At 38.0% G+C, this 17,256-nt stretch overlaps 1 protein-coding gene across 1 annotated transcript in view; it reads right to left on the bottom strand.

Annotated features, from left to right (window-relative positions):
* The window catches only part of LOC129256501 (zinc finger protein GLI3-like), a 69,901-nt gene that overhangs the window by 4,991 nt on the left and 47,654 nt on the right, over positions 1-17,256 (bottom strand). Inside the window, exons 2-3 of the mRNA XM_054894687.2 lie at positions 14,896-15,093; positions 4,291-4,390 (exon numbers count right to left, since the gene is read on the bottom strand). Coding sequence (XP_054750662.2) covers positions 4,291-4,390; positions 14,896-15,093 — 298 coding nt within the window. The remainder of the gene's footprint in view (positions 1-4,290; positions 4,391-14,895; positions 15,094-17,256) is intronic.

The following is a 17,256-nucleotide window of genomic DNA, read 5'->3' as shown; positions in this document are numbered from 1 at the left end:
GGAATTGTTTGCACACCATCAATGAAGTGTTTGCAGTTATTTTGAGAGAGAAATTATCTGAGAGAGAAGTTCTCGAGATCACCAACCTGTTTTTATGAATGCTTTTCAACCCATGGATTGCTGACATTGACTGTTAATCATCATCGACATCGTCTTCACAGACATTTCACAGTTACAGTGTTACAGTGACTCTTGTTATTCGTGCTTCAACATCAATTTCATCATCGCCATCATTGTGAACTTTAATTTAAGGAATCTTCGCCAACCAACTTGATTTGATCTAAATTTAATACAGGACTATCATAACTTTGGATTGCACATGTAACTCTTCAAGAGATGTAAGATCATTATTTATTTTTTTTGTTTAGTGTATGATTGATCTATTTCCTGTAATAAAAAAAGATATCAAATTTAAAACTAAATTTTCATTGTTATTTGTTGCAGTATCATAACAACGTAAACATTAATGTTGACCTCAAAATGAACTTTGACCTTACCATGCGACCTCCGACTGCAGCATAACATGCAGGTCCCCTAAATACATCTACCATCCAAGTTTGGTTGAAAATTGACTCACAGTAGCGGAGTTATGTGTAATATGAGAGTCCTGCATGTAAACTTTAACATTGACCTGAAAATGACCTTTGACCTTACCAAGTGACCTGCGACTGAAACATACCATGCAGGTCGCCTAAGTACCTCTACCAGCCAAGTTTGGTTGAAAATTGACTCACAGTTGCCGAGTTATGTGTCATTAAAGATTCTTGCACGTTAACTTTAACGTTGACCTGAAAATGACCTTCATTCTTATCATGTGACCTGCAACTAAAACATAACATGCAGGTCTCCTAAGTTCATCTACAACCCAAGTTTGGGTGAAAAGTGACTTAAGATTGTGGAGTTATGTGTCATAAGAGAGTCCTGCACGTAAACTGTAACGTTGACCTGAAAATGATCTTTGACCTTACCATGTGACCTCCGACTGCATAATAACATGCAAGTCCCCTAAGTACATCTACCATCTAAGTTTGATTGAAAAGTATTTGACGGTTGCAGAGTTATCTGTCAAAAGAGAGTCTTGCATGTAAACTTTAACGTTGACCTGAAAATAACCTTTGACCTTAACATTTGACCTCTGACTGCAGCATAACATGTAGGTCCCCTCAGTACATCTACCATCCAAGTTTGGTTGAAAAGTGACTTAAAGTTGTGGAATTATGCGTCACAAGTCTCACCTTCACCTCTGGTGGGCGAGACAATAAAATAATTAATTTAAATTCTTGCAGCCTTTGTCTACCATTGGAAGAAATTTGCTTGAAATTGAAGAGGGTGAGATGCATGTAGCACACCCTTTTCCCCATAGACGCTGCGTCGGGTAAACCTCCCCATTATGAGTCCTATGGCCGTCATCGGTCTATTGGCGGAGGGGATACTGTCGAGCCAGGCGAAGTCTGACTGAAATAGACTGATCTTTCAGTCTAAGGAGGGCCGTCTGCACCATCCCGAGTTTTCAAATTAGCGCGCTATTTCTGATCCGGCAAATTATCCCGATCTGAAAAATCTCGAGATAGTTTGCAGTGGAGACGCAATTATCGCGCTAGTTCGTAAGATTAATCTCGAGATTGCAATCCCAAGTCAACTCGGGTTTATTTGCAAAATAGCGCGCTATTTTACGAATTATCCCGCTAATTCGTAGGTGCAGATGCACTCGAGATTGGACTTGGGGTAATTTATTCATGACGTCAGTCCATAATGCAATTCGCGTTCCACTTCTGCCTTGGTCAAAACATAAACACGTGCGAAAGTCAACTTTATACATGCGAATAGATTTATCGCGAATAGCGTTCATCAATTGCCTAATCAGCAACGATGGTGTCCCACCAGTGAATGGATTTTGGGAGAGACCAGACCGAAGGGGGAGGCGCTCATCGACGATGGTCATATTCAATAACAACACTGACAGCAGTGTCGTCTTATTCCTTCGCAAAATGTGAGCAAATAGCATTTCTTTCCTCCTTCTCTCCCTCTCTCTCTCTCTCTCTGTCGTTGCCTCCTACTCCGCCATCATATTTAACGAAGAATACATCACTTCTTCACTCGCTGAGCTCAGAGGATTGTTGCATAACACCGGTCGAATTCGGCGAAAGTGCTAGTGAAAGGAGTACATTGCTTGCATATCGCGGGAAGTTATTCAAAAGCGCGGGCCGTTGAAACTCCAAGATCCGAAAGTGCGCATGCTCGGAATATCGGGCTTATTGCCTCGCTCGAGCAGGAATCGCTCTTCTTGCGATGGTGGAGACGGGGTTTCTTGAATCTCGAGATTAATCGCGAAGTGGGCCGATCGGGCTAAAATCTCGAGATTGAGCAAACTCGGGATGGTGCAGCACCGCCTAGGGAGAACATGAGACACAATTATTTTGTTTATAAGAATAAAGCTACGCCATAGAGTTGCAAGATCACATGATAATAGGTGGACCAAACGCATCACAGAATGGAGACCATGGCTAGGATCACGAAATCAGGGTAAACAAAAATTGAGATGGAGTGACAAGCTCACAAAATTCATTGGCATAAATTGGATTGCATCAGCACAAGACAAGCACCTTTGGCACCAACTAGAGGAGGCCTTCGCCCTGCAGTGGGCTGAACATTGCTGATATGATGATGATGATGATAGAGTTATGAGTATCGGTCATGATGATGATAATTTTTATGATGATTATCAAGTGGTAATCTTGTTCTGTTACACAGGAATTACCTATTCCTGGTATCACTGTCGGGACCACCTCTCTCACATTTACGAGAGATGAGCAGGTCTTGTCGGAAGATGATGTAGATCATTACAAAGGTAATGGGATTCTTTCCGCCTCACAACTATTTAGAAGTATTTCGAATGATATACAACCTGTTTTATCTAAATATTTCATACTTATCAATGTCAGGTCGGATTCAAGAACAATCAAGCGATTATCGTACATTGTTGGAATTTAAAAATTAATAATTATTACGCAAGGGAAATTATCATTATGAATCCACCTCAAAACGTAATACACGTATTTACCTAAATATTTCAGACACCTTTTAGCTCAATATTTCATACTTTTATACCTCCATTTCGTGTCGGAGCGGAGAAAAAAATAAGCGTTTGTCGTGCATTGTTAAAGGAAATAAGACTTGCCCAAGGTAAATTATATAAATGAATTTGAATCTTTCCACCTCAAAACTTATAAGAAATACTTTAAGAAGAATTGAAGACCCTTTCAAGCACAATGTTTAAAACTTTTTAAACTTTAATTTCGGGCGGGCAGGATAAACAAGTGGAATGCCTCTGGCAGTCTCACCTGCATCACGCGATTCAATATAGCAGCAGTGCTGTCTTTGAAAACTACTATAAAATAATTATTCACAAAAAACACCATTCATACATGTATAATGATACAATACTACGTTAATTGACATTTGACCTTGATCATGTGACCTAAAACTTGTCAGTGATACTTGATTACCCCTATATCCACATTTTATACACTATACCTATAAACTGTGAAAGTTATGACAGCAATCTAATAATTACCTCTAAAATGGCCAAAGTTCAATGACCTTACATGACCTTTGACCTTGATCATGTCACCTGAAACTCGCACAGGATGTTCAGTGATACTTGATTATTCTTATGTCCAAGTTTCATGAGTCAGATCCATAAACTTTCAAAGTTATGATGGTAATTCAGGTACCCTCAACATGGCCAAAGTTCATTGACCTTTGACCTTGGTCATGTGACCTGAAATGCGCACAGGATGTTCAGTAATACCTGATTACCCTTATGTCCAAGTTTCATGATCTAGGTCCATATATTTTTTTAAGTTATGACATTTAAAAAACTTAACCTTGGTTAAGATTCAATGTTGACAAAGCCACCGTCAAAAAAGTGGCGCCTGTAGTCGCGCTCTGCTATGGAGACGAGACAAAAATCAAGCACATGAACCCATGTTATTTTCTTCAATATTCAGATGCTAAAGTAACTGTAAAATTTTGTGAAAATGACATGAATTTCACTTTAACTGTGGAACATCCTTAAATGGCAAAATGGAGTTAAACTGTGAGATATTTTAATTTCTAGAGTTCATGAATGAATGAAAACTGCATTCTGTGCTTGATGGTTATTGGTACTACAGGCAAATAATAAATTGGAATTACACAAAAGAATAAAATTACAGGAAGTTATGGCATTTACTGTTTGGCCTGTTTCATATCATTTTGGAGAGATATTAGATTTGAAATAGTACTTACCCGTGTAGAGGATGATGCATGTGGTCAAAGTGATACCTGCCCTCATGTGTTCTAGAATTGACAGGGATAGGTGGATGATACCCTATGCAACCATCCATAGCTGATTCATAGAAAAAAAGGAAAATAATTCAAAGATTGTGTGAATAGGGCATAGAGGCAATGGGGAAAACAATAGTATAGCATAAATGTAGAAATGTATATAGAGTGTCTACAAGAACTATTTGTACACTCCATACAGCAATGCACAATGAGAAGATGAATTATGTTGGCAGCAAAACGTTTTTTAAAAGAAAATAAGAAAATAACGGTAACAGTAAGTATTTTCATAATTTACTGTCAACAACTGGGATATATTCATTTGATTTGCTAGACAAACATGGATTAAATGTGAAGGGAGGCATGTCTAGAATTAAGAAAAGTGTGGAGAAAAAAATGCTATTCAATTAAGGAATAAGTCTGTATTTTTCAATCGTTGTATGAAAAGGGGATTAGATTTATCAATGACCTGATTGATGATAAAGGAAATTTACTTACTCATGATGAATGTGAACAAAAATTTTGTTTTAAAGTAAATTATTTGTCTTATTTTTCTATAAGCAAACAATAGTGTTGATATCAAGTAAATGTCGATACTTGTGAAAAAAACAGATAATCCTTTGATACCTTCACGTAAAACATTAGTACATGACCATAAAGGATGTCAATATATAAAACTTTGCTTGGAAAAACAAAATGTGTCCATTTAATATGTTCAAAATGGGATCGATATTTAGATGACCCTCCTGATAATATAAAAATTGAATTGATATTGGTTTAAGATATTTTCAGTATAAGTCATTAAATAGAATATTATTTCTGAACAAACAATTATATAAGATGAAGATTGTTAAAAATGAAAAAATTTTCATTTTGTAATAGGGAGTTGGAAGATATTGTACACTCTTTTAATGAATGTAAATTTAGTAAGGAAATTTGGAAGAAAACAGAAAATTGGATGAATGAATGTTCTCAGGCAAACATGTTAAGTTGAGTTTGAAAAATGTAATCTTTGGTTTTGATGAGAAAAGAAATGATGCATTGAATTGTTTGGTATGTATGATCAAACAGCATTTATTTTTTCAAAAGTTAAATAGTAAAAGACCAGTGTTTACAAATACAAAGAAAAAAAATGATATTATGAAGATGAGAGATATATTAGTTCTATATCTGGTTTAACAAATTTACTACTAAATGGATGTCACTTCATTCTTTATTTACTTTTGAGAAATGTTTAAGTATTATTATTGTTTGAGTTCGTTTATTGATTGTGTAATAATGTTTCCTCTTACAAATATTTTGATATTATTCAAATTAATATAAGGCCTTTGGAGGGCATAAAAGTTGGGGGGAAAAACTCAAACCCGTGGAAAATATTGGATTTACTGTCAATAACTGGGATATATTCATTTGATTTGCTAGTTCATTACGATTAACTTGCACGCCAAATAAAAGTACACAATTTTTCCTGCGTGCGCGCTGTATCTCCCTACGCACGCACTATCCCAAGATCATCATGCAAATTGGCGTCCATTTCCTCTTTCACTTTCGCCTGCCACCGTGATCAGACGATAGCTAAGTTCACTCCCATTTTGCATTTATAAAGTCTCCTTTTGGCATATTTATCTTTGCATTTCATCCTTTTTCAATCTTTTGCCTTTCGGTCTTAGATTGATTTCCTTTTATATCTCTCTGCGCAGAGCCTTCGTGTTATTTTTTCATGTTTTCTTCCAATAAACATTGTGAGTTCCGAACCGTCAGATTCATTTTCCACAGACAGGTTGCCTCCGGTTCCCCTCCCCGCAGCTCCAAGCCCTCCTGCGTGCCATGGGCATTGGTCCGACGCTTCCTTTATTATTTATAATTCATTATAATTCTTGACTTGCTCCTTTTGCCTCGTCTTGAATTGAATTGATTTTATTCCCCTCTCCACAGCTTAGGCTACGTTGGACAGGTAGGAGCGTCGTCCTTTGTTTGTTCTCAAACTTGTTTTCAACATTGTTGTTATTCTTGTTTTAAGTTGGTTGATTGTTCCCTTTGTTTTTCATTCAAACTCTTTTTCTTTTAATTAATTAATTGATTAATTACAATGAATTATATTTTGTATTGAAAATTTTTTTTTAGACTAATTGTCTTAAATTTTTTTTTTCTCTGAAATTTTTTTGGAAGCCTTCCTGTTCTTTTAATAAGCGTTCTTTGTTCTCGCTTATTAGTATTCGGCTTTCAAGTTTAGGAAAGTAAGTTTTTGACTTCTTCCTTTCAGATCAGCTCCAATGACTTGTTTCTTTTTCAACTTCTTGTAAAAAAAAAAAAACCTTGTTTTTTTTTCTTCTTAGCTGATCCTGCTCTTCGTCTTGGACTTAGACGTTTTCTGTTTTTAATCAATTAACATCCTGTCTCGTGTAATTAATTAAAAAAAACTTTGGTTTTTTTTTTCCTCACTTGGGCTTCTCAATTTTGTCTTCGGACTCATGTTTAAGAAGTTGGCCCTGTTTGTTAATTACCTGAGTTATTAATATTATTAATAATTTCTGAAAGGGACCTTGTTTTGTCACCTTTCTTGCCCACCCACTCCTCCGCCCCCTCTCTGTTTCCACCCCTCCTTTTGTTCTTTCAGGTTAAGAACTTACCAGGTAGATGAGCTCCTCCGACTCATCTCTTGATGACTCCAAACCTGCCGCTGGGAAAGAACCAGACATGATATTTTTGTTCCCGCGATCAGCGGCGGTGAGTATGAGGGCAAGAGAGTGAGACCCTTTGCGTAGGGCTCTATAAAGGGTGGAACCGTGGTTTGCGTCCACGCGCCCTGAAAAAAGAAGGATGGAACCGTGGAGTTGCGTCCACGTGCCCAAGAGGGTAGAACCGTGGGACCGCTCACGTGCCCGAGCGTTTTAGGATGGAACCGTGGCGCTGCGGCGCTGAAAGGCGATAGCCAAGGCTCCCTCGTCGGGACCTGAACCTATTTTGGGGAGTGTTGTACTAGTATAGAAAACCTCAACTCCTCCAGGGCTGCTTGACCCACCGGCTATCGGGCCCAACAAGTCCAGGTTAAGAGCATGGGACTCTTCCCGGCACATACTAGGCTTGATGCTTTGTCAGTCTCCTTCAGGGAGCATTAGCAAAGGGCTACCAGCCCCTAGTTGCTAGAGACACGTGAGCTCAACCCCATCAAACTCACGATTATCTGATCAGGGTGGAACTGTGGAATCGCGTCCACATGCCCAAGAAGGTGGAACCGTGGAATTGCGTCCATGTGCCTGAACGGCTTGATTAGATTAGGGTGACTTTCCTCATGCGAGATATCATGTCCCCCGTCTCTTGTGCCCTCTCCTGCCCCCCGGCGGGGCCCGCATAGAAGAGGAAGAAGAAGAAGAAAATGGGATGGATACTCGATCGCTCGTTTTGTTTAAATTTCAATATATCATTATTCTGACTAAGTGAATTCAAGGATTTTTTTTTAATACAAAAATTAATGTATGATTAAAATTATTTTTTTCATTATGACCAACACCTTGCTGAATCAAATATTTCAGATAAATTAAAATGAGATGTAAAACTAAAAGATCAACCAGCTAGCTGGCACGTGCAGCTCTTGTTTACAACCTCTTGATCTTTTAGTTTTACATCTCATTTTAATTTATCTGAAATATTTGATTCAACCAAGTGTTAGTCGTAATAAAAAAATAATTTTTATTGTACATTCATTTTTATATGAAAAAAAAACACATGACTTTCATCGGTCTGAATAATATCGAAATTCAAAACAGAACGAGCAATCGAAAATCCATCCTACACGTGAAGTTCATTTTCTCGTCAGTGCATATATTGTCTGCTGCTACACATGAGTTGATTTGGATCCCATTTGGATGTACATACATTATTTGGTTCGGACATATTATTTTACTTGTAAGTACATGCAATCACTATTTTTAATCATTTTTTTAATTTTTAATTTGAAGTTGAGTGAGTGAAGAGACTCTGTCGTGGACTTTTTTTTTTGGCCTTTGGGTGGTGCACCGTGCAGGTGCAAATGATGTGCGTTGACAAGATACGACAGGGGTTTGTTCCACTCCATCACCAGCGCAATTCCCCCAATTTTCCTTCTTCCATGTCACTTTGTTGTTCATTACAGCTAGAATCTTCATCATCAATACCTTCTTCTTCTTCAACAACATATCTTTCTAGCCAGCAAATATCGGGTGCTTGCCGACTTGCTGGGTATGAGACCCACATGTCGGCAGCATCTGTTCATTGCAGGGGATCACCTGCGCAGGTTGAAGGGGCTGGCAATTTCATAGAAAAAGCTTGCGGCTGACATGAGACTGCTTGATAAGCCCGGCCGTCCATAGCGGCGGTCTGAACCATACCTGCCAACCTTTGATAATAAAAAATCAGTATCAAAGTTCCGAGGGCGCCGAGCGGGTGTCTGGTCCGCTCCAACGGTATAGGGACTCTTTGCATTTTCAGCATGTAAAAGTAGCATTTCCCTACACTTTTAAAAGCAAATTTACCCTCATTCCACACCAGAGGATGATCTACATGTAGAGTCTACCTTTATTTATCAATTAAAAATTTAAAAAAGGTCTTTAAAATATCACTTTTGTGACATAAACCACCCAGTTTCATTCAGGTGTGATATATCTATATAGACTTAGGGATAATTTTTCTTGTTCATCAGAGCTCTCTAAAAACTTTGATTTTGAGCATATTTTTGTGAGGCCCTCTATTGGTGGAAAGTGAGATTGATGCAGATCTTCATCTCCACACATTCTATTTTCAATTAGACAAATAAATAATTTCAAGATTTTATGATGAATTTAGATCTAAGTTATCCCTACTGTATTAAAAACTGACAAGCCAAAAAATCAAACATTTATTATCCAGCCTATCAATCATGCATCAAGAGAAAATAAGCCAAACATTGACATTGTCTTATTCATGCTATTTCACCACACAGGGGTTACTGACTGAGGACAAGGTTATATCATAACCTACATTTGATAAGTGCTTGTTGGTAGAAGAAGCAGATTTTCAACCATGACAAAAACGGAGCCGAAACTAACGGCTGCATGCGCCCGACCCGCACCCACCACTGCACTTGCGGTGCGCCGGTAAAAGACGGGGAGGCTGAGGCGCAGCCACTGGGCGGGCGCCGGGAGTTCAGGCATTGTTTAGGCAAGCGATGCAAGTAAAGTAGATTTGGCGTTCGGCTCCGAAGGCTCAACCCGAGATCGAAAGTTGATCATCTTTCTTCCTCAAAAAATTGACAATTATTGGAAAAATAAAGTACAGATCAATGTTAAAATTGCGTAGGGATAGATCTAACTTAATTGCGTCGGTACGCGGCCGGGCGGGGGCCGGTGTTCAACGACCTGCCGTTCATATCATCAGCAGACTCAGCGATATACCACTGTAATCACCAACACACTCTAGATATGTACATATACATCACTAACTCACTCCCACACTACAAAATCATCCGGCGACATGGGGAAAAACCTCAAATAAAAAGTGAAATTTTCTTACCTAAATCACCTTGTTTCGCGTAAAAAATATCACCATCGGTGATTCTTAACATCGTAGTTAGGAAACAAGGGGTCTAAAAAGGTTACTCTTTCACGGTTTTTCCCGATGTTCGTGGATTATGAAAACATGTCCCTCTAAAAACTGGCTCTTTCGCTAGCCAATGTCAGCCGCCATTTTTTTCCGGAAGTCAACGCTAACGGACAACACCTCAAAATGTAGCGCCCTAAGTGCTGCCGTTGCGTGTATGCTCGTTAATTTTCACATGTATTTGCAATGGAACTGCGCTCTTAGCAGTGTTCGCGCGCCGTTTAAAGTCGCTCTCTGTGTATATCGTGTAGCTAGCGCATTTGCGTAGCCGTGTGCTCCAGTCGTTTATGCGTTAGTCGCATCTTACAGCCGTGCATGCATTAGTCGCATAATACAGCCGTTTCAATAATTTCAACACTACATGTATATTGATTAACCCAAAAATCGGAATTCTGGTTTTAAAATTCGGAATTCGGAATGGAGGTCGAAAAATCGGTATAATTCCGCCAAAATCGGAATGGTTGGCAGGTATGCTGAACTGACGGGAGAGGGTGAGGGTACTGACCCGTCATGCTCGGGGACATATTGATGCTAGACACGGCGGCTGAAGCTGACAGGGAGCGTGAGGGAACTGATCGGGCATGCGAAGCAATATTAGAATTGCGACGCCTAGCCGTCAGTTATCGGGAGTCTGGCGACATATTGGGGTGACGCCTGTATGTCAGTAACACCTGCATATTAGCGCGGATTTCCCTTGCAGGTACATAAACTGGCGATTCAATGAAATTCCGGCGACTCTACGAGGTGTGAGATGACGAGTGTCTGCTTGACCTGCCCTGTGCTTGACAAGGCGGTTTTAGCTGCCAGGGAGCATGAGGATAGAAATCCGTGATGCTCGGGGGCGTTCTGGTGTAACATGTAAGTTACGACGCGTAGCCATCGGCACAAGAATCAGAAAGAAAGGTCTGCCCGTGAAGCAGGGCTAACAACCTAGAATTTCTTCTTCTTCCTCTTCTTTGCGGCCCTGCTGAGGGGGGGGGGGGGCAGAAGAGGACACAAGAGACAGGGGGGACATGATATCTCGCATAGGATATGTCACCCGAATCTGATCAAGCCGTTCAGGCACATTCCCTGGTTCCACACGATTCCCTGGTTCCACCTTCTTGGGCACGTGGACGCGATTCCACGGTTCCACCCTGATCAGATTATCATGAGATTGACGGGGTGAAGCTCACGTGTCTCTAGCGACTAGGGGATGGTAGCCCTTTGCTGATGCTCCCTGACGGAGACTGACAAAGCATCGAGTCTAGTCTGTGCCTGGAAAAGAGTCCCACGTTCGTAACCCGCACTTGTTGGACCCGATAGCTGATGGGTCAAGCAGCCCTGAAGGAGTGAGGTTTTCTATACTAGTACAACACTCCCCAAAGTAGGTTCAGGTCCTGACGAGGGATCCTTGGCTATCACCTTTTGGGCACGTGGCCGCAGCGCCACAGTTCCACCCTAAACGCTCCGGCACGTGGGCGCGGTTCCACCCTCTTGGGCACGTGGATGCGACTCCACGGTTCATCCCTACTTAACTAATTACACGAGACAAGACGTTAATTAATTAGAACAAGGCTCCACAAAAGTCAATAAGACAAGGAAGCCCGCCTGAATTTTTTTTTTCATTAATTAAGACGAGAGAAATATCCCTAATTACTTAAACAATAGGTGGCTTTGAAGAACAGAGGTTCGAAAGCCAACCGAAGAGCAATAGAGACCGTCTGAGAAAGGTAGAAAAATTTCTAAGACGGCGACAAAAACAAAAATCAATCACGTGGATTAATTTAACAGTTATAAACTCAAAATAAATTAATTGTAAATAAAGGGCAGTTAAAACAATACGATACTATTAACACCTTAGCAAGGAAATAGACAGTCACTCTACAGAAGAGAGACTGAGAGTTTCTAACAATAAAATTAAAATGGCGACGCAAGACAACTCCGCCTAAATACTACGGAGAAGACAGAACGAGAATTAATTCAAGACAAGACGCAGAAAAAAATTCAAGGCTAAGCAAGAAAAAAATTTCAGGTCCAGCGCCGCACAAAGGATTACCAACGCAAGGTAATAGGCGCGCAAGAGGTATGGGGGAGAAGCTCTATTGAGCTCTTGATCCATACAAGTGACTGCAAAAAAAGCTCAAAAAGTAGAAAACCACAAAAAGGTCTAAAAATACACGAAAACTCTCGCTAGTGTGATAAACCTAGACTCAGATTGATATACAACAAAAAATGAGCCATATAAAAAACAAGAAGCCATAAACAAGAAGTCTCCAAACATTAAAATTCTAATGTTGGAGAGAGACTTAGCTTCGTATGTCTTAACCCGGTGAAGACACAAAGAGAAAAGATGAAGTAACATGGCCGTAATTGATCAAATTGGCGTAGTGCTCAGTAAGGGAGATGGGTCACCGCGCAATGAATTTTGTGTGCGTTGTCTTCGGTTAAGGCATTCATCAGAATGAATAGTGTGTTTAAAGGGATGAATCCAAGTTATTGAAATAAATCAATTTGCAAAATATAATAACAGCAACAAGGTATACATACAAGATGTACAAAGTGAAAGTAACTTAGTGGTTGTGGCTACATAGTTAATATTTAAGAAGTTTGTTTATTCATATCTAATGTTTTTCTTCATTTTGGGGGGCTACCAAACTTTAGATGTGGAGTGCCCCAAGGTTCAATTTTAGGGCCATTATTATTTCTTTTATATCTAAATGATATCTGTAACATTTCCAAAACATTAGAATTGATATTATATGAAACTAGTGTGTTTATGTCTCACCAAGACATTACAGTTATTCAAAATACATTTCATTCTGAATTCAATAAAATTGTCAAATGGTTAGAAGATAATTAACTTTCACTTGATATAAAGAAAACAAATTTCATGGTATTTACAAAGAATCAAATTGATACTATTCAAATAAGAATTAAAGTAAAAGACTCATTTATTGATCAGGTCACACAAACAACTTTTCTAGTTGTCTTAATTGACAATAAACTTACATAGAAGGAACACACTGGTGTCATCTGCAACAAAATATCTAAACGTGCTGGTGTATTTTATAGTTTGAAATTTCTTTCTAAAGAAACCCTAATGACTCTATATAACACTTTAATTTTACCACATTTATATTATTGTAATATCATATGGGCATGTTCCAGTGTGCAGAATACAAATAGACTTTTATTGTTGCAGAAGAAAATAATAAGAATTGTTACACATAGCCAATATCTTGCCCATACCATGCCTCTCTTTCATAGCCTGAAAACTCTGAGAATGCCTGATTTATACATTTATCATAGTGCAATTTTTATGTATTTATGTTACAAAAAAATCTTACCAAGTTCTCTTTTACAATATTTTCAGTTGAATAAAGATATTCATGGATATCAAACCAGGTATGCAGAAAATTGTCACATTCCCTTAGTAAGAACATCAGTTTCTCAAAATATTTTTTTCAGAGGTCCCAAAATCTGGAATAGCATACCATTAGATATAAAATTAAGCCCATCATTAAATAGTTTCAATAGGAAAATGAAATTTTATTTACTTCAAAACTATTCACAGGTGCAATGATTTTACTCAATAAGATGTGTGTGTGCTGTATGTGTGGGTGTGTTTGTGTGTGTCTGTCCATTTTTTTTGTAAATAGGTGTTGATGATTGCATGTATGCACGTACCTTTTAAATTTTATCTTTTGTTTAAATCGGTTATGTATACTTTGGTTTATAATCATGTTTGGAGCTTGGCTTTTATATAAGGCTCAGACTTTCTGCCACTCCTTATACTTTCATTTCTATCCGAGTAAAGTAATTTTTCATTCTTGTTTTTCTTTGTATCGTTTTGCTTACTATTAATATCATAATTATTTCTATTATATATTGTCTATGTTATTATGTCTTTATGTTTTTTTTTTATGAAAGTATTAAATAAATGAATTGAATTCAATTAATATCGGGCCACCAAAAATATGGTATGAAGGTTTTGGTGGCCCAAACCACCAAAAAAGTTGATGTGGAGCCATGAGTTAGAACACTGATTTTCTAAATAAGTTTGAATATGGTTTTTGAAAGATCTTATGAAGACTACAAAGAATGGACATCCCAAAGCAAACATTTCGAGGGAATTTTAGGGGCAATTTGGGCAGTCATGAGGGTGAAATCGCCTGTCGCCCTGCCCCGGGGGGGGGGGGCCACTTCCATTGACGAGTGGATACCATGCGCGACCAAGGGTCTTGAAAAGCACCCTAAACACCTATTTTCCATATTCTGAAAATGCACCCCTTAACAAGTATTGGCGTGTGAAACCCTACCCTTAACAAGTATTGGAAACAAATACTATTGGCAAGTATTCCCAGAACTGAGCCCCTAAACAAGTACAGCGATGTATTTTCCATATTCTGAAAATGCACCCCGTAACAAGTATTGGAAACAAAACGATACTCTTAGCAAGTATTCCCTGAAATGAACCCCTAAACAAGTACAGAGATATTTTATTGTTATGTCACGCGTCCGTCGGTCGTCGGTTTTACCTTTAGACACCATATTTTGGTTTAGTACGGCCCCACCTTCCACACCTCGCGCAAATCGGACTCTAAACATGTAGTGTTGGGGCAAAAAGGACATCCTTTATAAAACATTTTGATTTTGTTTTTATCATCCCCGCATATTTGACCCTAAACACATATTTTTCCGAGCGAAATAGATACCCTTTTTTCAATATTTTTGTGTTTTTGACACCCTTATCACACGTACGTAACGTGCCCTATCTTGAAAAAGACATCCTTTTTACGTGTTTTTTTGGTCGCGCATGGTATCCACACGTCAATGTAAGTGGCCCCCCCCCCCCCGGGTGCCCTGCATTAGTCGTTAAACTGGTTTTCACTAAAATTATGTTAGGTCTGTAATGAGAACAAAGTAATACATTTGCTATACTTTGCATGACAGATAAACTCAATCTTTTCTCACCATATCTAGGGTCAATGAAGTTTGTCCTTGGGTCAATCATGTAGGGCAGGGTGGGAAATGGATGGTGGGGATGAATGGATGCATGTGGGTAGCGGAGGGAATGATGCACCTCATGCCCCGCCCTGCTGTTCTCATAGGTAGTAGAAGAAGATGGTGTGCTGTCACCTTGTTGCTTGGTCTGTTGACGCTGCTCCTTTGCTGAAATGAATAACAAACAAATTATTTCTATAATTGGAATAGAATCATACCAAAGTAAATGAAGGGGAGAGGGGTGAAGATAACAGGTTCAATTCTTGAAGTCTTGTGACAAAAATCCTCATCTTTCATTTTTTAACATAATAAATAAAAGACAGTGCATTACTTCTGCAATAAACTATAGAGTATGGATAAAACTTTTCATTTTACAAATAATGAAGATTTACAACAATACGATCATGAAAACTTGTCATTGTTATTTTTCGAAAACAACAACCCCATCATGAAACTTCATTATTACACAGATAAGAGAAAGTTTCTTGTTCTTTATGCATAGAAAGTTGACAAACAAGCACCATGATGAGTTGACATCTCATCATCATGATACATGGTCGACAACATGGTCGACAACAGAGATCCATAAGTTTCAAAATGACAATAAAATGGTCTACTCGAAATGAGTTTGAACAGAACCCAATAGAATGACCACCCAAGTGTTTGTATATAATTAAAAAAATATGTGCCAAATTGCTCAAGAAAACTAGCACATCAATGATGTTTAGCTCATCCAGCATCTCCCAACAAAACATTGATGAAACAGAATTGAAATTTATGAAGAAATGACATAGAACAAGCATTTTTTTTTGTGATTTGATAATAAATTTCATATGAATGAACATGATTTTCTAGTCAAAATTTCTAAATTCGGTGTATAACCTTGGTGAAGCTCATGTAGCTCTCAGATGGAAAAAAATGAAAATCAGTCAACAAATCAATAAACATTTGATACATCAAATATGCATCAATTAGCATATTTAATGAGTTTTGTATCCCCACCTTGAGCTATCATATAAAGCAAACAAAACTGAAATTGATCAACAAATGAAGGACAAAAATCATTTTACGTGATTTATGAATACATTTGGTGAACCTCATACAGCTCTACCAGATGGAAGAAAAAAATCAAAAGCGGTCGACAAAAAAAGAAGAGACATTTTCGGTGATTTATGAATAAATTTCACATAAATAAGCATTAAAAAATTTCTAATCAGAATTTCAAAATTTTGTGTAGAGGTTTGGTGTACCTCATGAAGTTCTACCAGAAAAAAGCAAAAAATCGAAATCAGTCAACATATAAAGGAAAAACATTTTTTGTAAACTTTGAAAAATGTGCATATATTAGTATATATTTAATGAGTTTCTCCCTTTGAATCTCCCACCTAATGCTATCATATAAAGCAAACACAATTGAAATCAGACTTGAAATGACGAAGAATAAGCATTTTGAAATTTGGTCAACAAATAAAGAAGATGAGGCATTTTCTGTGATTTATGAATAAATTTCTTATGAATCAGCATAAATAATTTTCTACTCAAAATTTCCAAATTCTGTGTACAAGTTTGGTGAAACTCAGAAAGCAGAAGCATCCGCCAAGTAAAATATCTCATGGTCTACATGTTACATTCAACATCTTGTGACAAAACCTTTGTGAGGAAATAAAAATATAAAAAAATATCTTCTGAATGTAAAAAAAAAAAAAAAAAAAGCTCTACCAGATGGAAGAAATAAAATCGAAATAGGTCAACAAGTACAACAGAGGAAGAAGCATTTTATGTGAATTTTGATAAATGCACATAAATTAAAACATTTAATGAGGTTCAAAATTCTGTGTAGAAGTTTTTAGTCCCTCACTACCTCAAGCGATGATCATGCAGGCTCCAATCCACTTCACTACCGCAACACTATGCTCCACCTACCCGAACATCAAAACCCAAAACTTGCTCTGATACTCAGAGTGACAAAGGTGGGATTTTATGGGGGGAAAATATAAAATTCATGCAACATCACAATCTTTAAAAACAATTAAACCTAATATTCTTACTTTACACAAAGTTTCACTTCTTTTCCATGCTTCTGTCAGTCTCAAAATTGATGATTTAGAGCCAGTAACATTTTCCTCACACATATTAATTCAAGGCCAATTACAAAACATCGCAAACGCGAACTGCGCAAGTGCGAAAATCGCAGCTCAATTCATGAATATTCATAAGTAGGACTATACATTGAGATCGTTTCGCATTTGCATCAGATCTGGATGTATAGTCCTACTCATAAATATTCAATAATTGAGCTGCGATCCTCGCACTTGCACAGTTCGCGTTTGC

This window comes from Lytechinus pictus, chromosome 3, assembly GCF_037042905.1.
Source record: "Lytechinus pictus isolate F3 Inbred chromosome 3, Lp3.0, whole genome shotgun sequence".
Taxonomy (NCBI): Eukaryota; Metazoa; Echinodermata; class Echinoidea; order Temnopleuroida; family Toxopneustidae; genus Lytechinus; species Lytechinus pictus.
The sequence above is the reverse complement of the archived record's forward strand: the minus strand, read 5'-3'. Positions and strand labels throughout refer to the sequence as shown.